This window comes from Fulmarus glacialis, unplaced genomic scaffold (genome assembly GCF_000690835.1).
Source record: "Fulmarus glacialis isolate BGI_N327 unplaced genomic scaffold, ASM69083v1 scaffold9249, whole genome shotgun sequence".
Classification (NCBI taxonomy): domain Eukaryota; kingdom Metazoa; phylum Chordata; class Aves; order Procellariiformes; family Procellariidae; genus Fulmarus; species Fulmarus glacialis.
Window position 1 is genome coordinate 42376 of NW_009233841.1, and position 7575 is coordinate 49950.

The 7575-nt window shown below is 43.5% G+C and overlaps 1 protein-coding gene across 1 annotated transcript in view; it reads right to left on the bottom strand.

Annotated features, from left to right (window-relative positions):
- DOK5 (docking protein 5) overlaps positions 1-7575 on the bottom strand; it is a 12690-nt gene that overhangs the window by 642 nt on the left and 4473 nt on the right. Inside the window, exon 5 of the mRNA XM_009585452.1 lies at positions 2488-2608. Coding sequence (XP_009583747.1) covers positions 2488-2608 — 121 coding nt within the window. The remainder of the gene's footprint in view (positions 1-2487; positions 2609-7575) is intronic.

Consider the following 7575-nt stretch of genomic DNA (forward strand, 5'->3'; position numbering starts at 1 on the left):
GGCTGCATGGCTGGCTTATTTTTCGAAGACTTTTACCCCATTCTCATGACGACAACCTCCCAGGATCCTTTTTTTCCCAGTTTAACAAGCAAGCTATTTTTCTAAATATAAAACAAGTGGTTTGCACCCATATAGTCTATTTATCTTGTGTCAACTCAATGCTGAATTATTGTTTTAATAAAGGACTCTACAGTAAGGCACAGTCAGCCAAATCCACTGATTGTGAAGACTTTTACCCCATTCTCATGACGACAACCTCCCAGGATCCTTTTTTTCCCAGTTTAACAAGCAAGCTATTTTTCTAAATATAAAACAAGTGGTTTGCACCCATATAGTCTATTTATCTTGTGTCAACTCAATGCTGAATTATTGTTTTAATAAAGGACTCTACAGTAAGGCACAGTCAGCCAAATCCACTGATTGTGTCAGAGTGCTGCAAGCAGTCTTGTTCTCGTGTGCCACAGGCTGCCACCAGCAGGTCATCTTCCCATGCCCTAATTTATTGAACAAATTTGAACAGGCATGTAAGTGCTGCTTTTATTATTCATTCCTCCTCTGAAACATTTGCTGGGTTTAGCTGGGGCTTTTTATGTGCTGCCTGCCCCCTCTAGTGCTGAAAAAAGGAAAAATACTAGCTTTTACGATTTGCTGAAAATCAGAGGACCAGAATGGAATATGGCTATATCTGTCAGGGCTGCCAGCGCTTGTAATTTTTAATCACACCTTGTGATATTTCATGTTCTGGAGCTGCCAGCCTCTACAGTTTTCTGCTTTATCAAAAAAAGTAAAATAAATATCTATTATTCATTATTCCTTGAGAAACTCCTAATATCCAAGGGGAGGAAAAAAGAAGCAAACAAACAAGGACTGCAAAAGTTTTCCAAACCAGGATCTTTTAACATATCTGTCTAGTGACTTCTGAATGCTTGATGTTGGTAAATGATATCTCCATGTTAGTACTAGAAAGCCCTGCCAGCTCCTGAGGTTTTCTGCTAAACACAGGTTTACCTGTGGTTTTTTTGCAGCAGGATGAGGCACCAAGAGCAGAGCTGCCCCTTGGAGCAGCACATGCCAGCCCTGACCTTCAGGGATGACAGAGAAACAGCCCGTGTCCTGATGACCAAGCTGAGCTTCATTTTCTAATGCCCCCACAGCAAAGGGAAACTGCTTCAGTCCATCTTTATTATCCAGATATTTAATCAAGCTCAGCCTTTGTTCCATATGTTGTGAAAATAAAGTTATGGCAGGTATTGACTCCTTCCATTCAATACTCCAGGCTGTCCCCCTTCTATTAAGTTTAGTCTGTTTTCCGCTGGCTTTTCTGAGTCATGCCCTGATCCTGACTTCACAACTCATCAATACCAACTTCTGTACAAACACTCAGTTAATCCACGTAGCTTAGAGTGGAAAACTGCGTTTTGAAATACAAATGGGCTTTTTTTTTTTTTTTTTTTTACACACATGACTACAAGATGCTGACATTGGATCAGCTCCTCAGATGTACTAAGCACCTGCAGCTCCTACTCCAGAGGTGCCTCTGGGGAAATCAGCACAAAGCAACAACAGTGCGCGGCAGGTGCTGCGGTTTTCACTTTATCTCAGGAGATTGAAGTTCGGTGTTGAAACACACTGTGAAATACACGGGCAGAGATGGCTCACGTCAGGACTCCTGCAAAGCCCCTGTTAGCCATCCATCCTGCAGGTGCGGTGGGCTTCCTTTCCTTCTCCCCATCCGTGAGCTCAGTAACCACTAGATGTCCCTTGGTGACCACGGAGGGACAACCGGGTGCAGAGACCTCCCCGGGAGCGAATCCTCCCGCTCTGCAGCCTGGGGAGGTTTTCAGGCATGAGGGGACTGAGCTGTTCAGTCCCTTGGGCTGACAGCAAGGAGGGGATTTGGAGAAGACATCTGCCCATCTTCAGGCTACACTTCAGGCACGGTGGCAGCACTGCAGCTGTTCAAGCAACAGTTTTCTAGAACTACTTATCATGGCCATTTCCTTTTACTTTCCTTAATTCAGCTGTTTTCGAGGTTGAATTTTAGCAAGTACTCAAAATGAATAATGAAGACTGCATCAGTCTTAGCACGAGGCAGCCATCCAAAGGAGAGGGGAGCCAAATGGTTATAAGTCTGGCAAAAAAATCAGGTGCCATTAAAAGAGTTTAGTAGCAGGAAGGCTTGGGCAACCTTGATAACTGGCCATCCTGTAACAGTAGTTTCTCCTTGCTAACCTAAAAATGGTCAGAAAACTTGTCAAATGAAGGATCCCTCTCCAATGGGAAGTAAGAAGAGCACCTCCTGATGACAACCCCTCTACCAGGTTGTCCATCTTAAAGTGGGACGTGCCCTTCTCTCCATCAACCAGACAGCAGTGGCAACTGACTTAGACCGAACATCAGCCTTCAGTGAGATGGACAGATACCGAAATGATTCAACAATGCCGTGATCTGATTTGTGCATTGACTCTTTCCACCCCAGCCCCTTACCTTGCAGACCGTAGAGCTGGCCAGTGCTGTGCTGTCGCGTGATGTGCTGCCAGTAGGCACTGCGGGGCAAGGGCACCATGGTGCTGAGGGACACGGCTCGCTCGCTCATTTTCATCTGAAGCTGCAAAGCAGTAAACTGATGTGAAGGAGACAGTCATGTTTATTGCAAATCCTCCGCGAATAGCACGACCACCGGCTGCGAGGACTTCTAACGATTCCGTCGCTATTCCCGGCCTACTCGAGCAGAGGCAACGAACTCAGGGGTTAGTCTCCACGGGCACACACCACTCGGGTTAGGAGGCCATGCTGCTGTCGCACACCAAAGCTCACCTTGGTGCTGCCCTGGTCCGGGGCTAGCACTGCTTCCCCTGAGGGGAGTTTTAACTCAAGCAGCTGAAACAGAAACCGGGGATCAGTGGAAGATAGGAAAGTGCCAGCACGCTCCCCCTTTAGCAGCAAAGCCGTCCCTGGGTCTTCCCAGCTAAGCAAGCAACTTCTCAAAGCTAAATGCAGCCTCAGCACATCAAGAACCTGACTGGAGATGTTTCACATGGGCGAGGACAAGTTGTTCTTGTTATAGTTTTGAAGCATTTTCTATTCATCTCCCATCTCCTACAGCTGAGGAATGTGCCAGCTGGATGGCACAGGAGTTCAACGCAGGAGATAACTGCATCCTTCAGCTAAATTCCTTGAACGAACAGCACGTCCAGGTATGCTGAGAGGAGAGCACGTGGGCTGGAAGCCCCGTCTCACACTTCCCCCTCCATGCAGGGGGAATACATAATACATAATCACAGTTATACTATACTTAACACAAAAATATATGAGAACTGACTACTTTAAGGTGGTTTTTTCCATGAATTTAATAAGACGTATGTGCAAGCTGATAAAATAATTGGATTTTATCATAAGCTTCACAGTACAGCTAAAATTCTCCTCCCAAAGCTCAGAAAAACATCAGTTCAAACATACCGAGACTGCACTTGACTTTTCTAATTTATAAAGATCGCTTTTTACAGAAAAGTAAGCTTTTACATTTTAGTTTCCCAGAACCTGAGGTGAAAGAGCCTTTTACAGGAAGATCAATATATTTTGGAGCAAAACCAAACAGGCAAAGCAAGCACAGAAAAGAGGTGAGGGCTGGCTGTATCCGAAGAGACCCATTTCTAAGTTATTTAGAGGTGCCATCTAACTTCCACCTCCTCTCTGTACGGTGGACACTGTGCCTGGTATGTGAAGGTAAAACAAAACCAAACCAAACCCAGATCAACTCCTGCTCTTAAAACACCCACCTCCACATCAGTTGGATGTGAATCACTGCACCCTACATGGTACAGCGTATTTATTACAGCTCCTTCACTAAAGCCCCAACATCCTTTGCAGTGTCACCACACACGTCTCAGCACCATGGAAACAAATAATGATGGATCTTTTACTGGGAATAAAAATCAGCAGAGCATTGTGAGGATGGCATTTCCTGGCTGGAGATACTTTTTTTGGTGGTTCCATTTATTGGTGAGTTGGACAGCAAGCTAAGGCAGTTTAACTGTTAGAAGGAGTGCAGAAAACCAATAGGCTATCCTGGGAGAAAAAAAAAAGAGACACAGCTAGAGAAAGATTAGATAAAGACACAGAAAAGGGCCAGAAGGGCTGCCCCTCCTGAACTCAACCAGCAGGGGAAAAAATTAAAAACCCCACAGCTGGAGATAAGAATTAGTATGTTATGTCCTGAATACACGATGTTTCATCAAAACACCTCGGACTGTGAGCAAAGGCAGCTTTAATGATGATTGATTTCATTCTCACAATTAACCTACTGTATCTCTGTGGCAACAGAAAGAGTAGGAATAACTTGATAATGACCTGGCTTTATGCCGCAGAAGCACCCGGCACCATAAGCAGGTTGAAAAGAGTCAGTGTTGATATGCTGGAACACGCATGAGCAAAGGCTGTGAGCAGAGCGCCAGGAGGGACGTGTGACTCCACGTACCATTAATACAACAAATAATTTGTTAACTGGAGGGCACCTAATCCGTAGCCTCTCGCCCTCTTCTGCCCAAGGGAGGAGGAGAATGCTGAAACCTGAAAGGAGATCAGGATCCCCAGAGCAGTTCAAACGCAGCTCCCTGCACACGTGGCAGGGATCAGGTTATGTTAAGTCACGCTTAAACCAAAGAAGCGGCAAAGATGTGAGCAGTGGTGAGGGACAACACAAAGCCACGCCGCAGCTCCAGTGGCTGCGAGCGATCCGCAGAGGAAGGGGATGGAGAAGCAGAAAGCAGCCAGCGCCGAGCGCGCCGGGGGATCTGCTCTGCCACCTCTTGTCACCGGGACGGGAGAGGCACAGGGCCATACTAAGGCAGTCTGCTGGGCCAAAGCACAGCTCTGGGTCAAACGCAGGGTGCGGTCTTGGGGGCTCAGGGAGGAAAGATTAAAGTATTTTCTTCCTTGGATCCCACCTTAACAATCAGCAAAATTTGCATTAGAGGCAAAACCACTGTCTGCTAAAAAAAAAAAAAAAACCCAAACCCAAACCAAACCAACAAACAACAACAACAACAACAAAAAAACCCCACCCACCAGCATTCTCTCAAGCTGTGAGCATGGCTCCAAAAGGAAAGAAAAGAAAGCTGAGTTAAGATTTGTTAAGTTTGGTTGGTTTTGTCAGGCTGGACAACGCAATTTTCAAAGATTTTGCAGAACAACTTGCACTAAGTAAACCTTCACCTTGGGATCCCCAATTGGAGAAGATTGCACTGACTGTTTTTGAGGGAGTTTTCTTCCCAGTGAAGCAAATTCATGTTAATCAATCAACATCAATTAGAACGATAATTGCTTAAGAAACATTTGCTACACTCATTACAGCAAAACTACAGAATGGTAAACTAATAAAAACAACTTCAGAAATTAGAGGGCACTAACATATTGCTGCCGTTTTGACTACTATCCATCGTACAGTAATAGTCAATATTCTTCTCTTATTTCAAAAGTTAGCGAGCACCATTTCCACTCTTAATTATGAATCTCTGTGGAAATGGCCAGAGATAATAGCAGGCTCCAGCCTGGACAGATGCACTCGCACATCAGATGGATCTAGTGCAAAGTGCACACTTGAGTTGCTGAGAGGGGAATAAGAGACAGGAAGGCTGCCGGTAAACTGGCTGATAATATCTTTCTATGAAGCACTGAGCTTTAACTGCCAAAACTGGAAAGTTCACTGTTATTACTTTAGCAAGATGTCAAGTTGTAATGTCTTTTTTTAAAGCAAGCTGAACTGAGAGCAGGCATAAATGACAGCAGTCAAGTCACAGCACTACTCCCGTCAGTTTTCATGGCAACCAAATACTCATGAAAATAGAACTTGAATAGATATTTTCTCTCCATTGTCTGGCAATGCAAAAGTGAAAGGAAAGAAACAGTTGGATGAGATGAGTTACCAAATGACCAGAATGGCTTCATGCATTGTTAAGCAAAGCCAGCTCTTTTTTCCCTTTAAAAGAGAAAAGGGAGAGATCTTTGAATTCACTGAAAAAGAAAATAAATGAAACGCACTTGTGAAAGTGTCACAGACTCTGGTCAGCATATGCTCAGACCTCGCCAGAAAGCAACAGCACATTAACAGAAAGTGTCAGGGTGAGGTTCCCAGCTGAGGAACCACTATCGCATCAATTTTCCACATGGATTTCAAGAGCCAGAGCCAGTTATAGTCACGAACTGAACCAACATACTGTAACATAAAGAGAGCGGCTGCTAGGGAGGTGACAGACACATTATAGCCCACATTCTCAACAGTACTTGGCAGCTTCATTTTGCTCTATCAGCATGGGACATTCAACTCCCTTTTTTTTTTTTCTTTCGCAGGTTCCAGGAGCCCTCAGGTAGCTTAATACCATCTTCACCTCGGTCTTAAATAATCACGTCACTGATGTGGCAGTGGTCAGGATTATAGGACCAAACAGAAGACATTCAGTGTAGACTTAATTTCTCACCATCAGTATCTCCTACCTTCTACTTTGATTTATCCTTTCTGTAAATAATAGCTCAAGTTTCACCAATACGAAAATCCACACAGGGTAAATAATTCTTGCAGATAGAAACAATATAGACAGCCGAGCATGAAGTGCAAGCATCTAAAATGAACTCCTTGTTGAAGCGTTCAAAAGCAGAAGAAAACTACAGGGGAAATCAATCAATCTGAACAAACATGTACTTTACAAATATTTCGTAATCAGCAAAATAAGCCACCGGAGTTCAACACTGATATAATGATCCTAAACTTCTAAATCTGACTATCCCTGAACCCCAGAGAAGCCACCAAGTCTTACTGACTATTTTGGAACCAGACAACGTTTCTATGACAGACTTAGGAAACTCATATTCAGGGGCATATGGACTCATCTGAAACAATTATATTCCGCTACTAAATTACAAGACTTTCATTTCACCAGGAATATGTTCTTATCCCCCACTTAGCACTCTAAGGTCTATAAAATTAGATTTAGGGGTTGCGGTTGGACACAGTGTTCATGAAAAAGCTTTTAGAGGTTGTGCAGCTGCTCTCTATTGAAACCTCTAGCAACTGTGCGTCTGTTGAGTCTATCGGCACTTGTAAGACCGAAATTTTACAGCACAGTGCCAGACATCATCTATTAAAGATGCTATTACATAAATGTAAAACTACCAAATATGAAATTGCCTGTAAGCCTATTCAGTATTGTTACTGAACTTATCTCTGTTTTTTGAAAATGAAATTGTGCTCTCAACAAGTTACTCAATCACTTCTTATACTGGTGGGCTACAAATGTTAGCTGGTTATGCTGACTTAGCCTAGGTTAATTTTAATCTGCTTAATTTAGTTACTGTTGAGTACTTGTATCATCTACCCATCTGTCTCAACTTAGATAATTTCAGATATTTTTGAACAAAAACTCCCTTCGCTAACTAGAACTATGAAGTTTTTTTGTTTTAAACAAAAATCAAAAACAGCAAAGATGGTGTTAGATGATACTTTACTGGGAAAAAATACCAGTGCAGATGGCTGCAGAGTTCACCTGCTAGTTGTAACGTTTTTGAAAGAAAGCAAGCAAA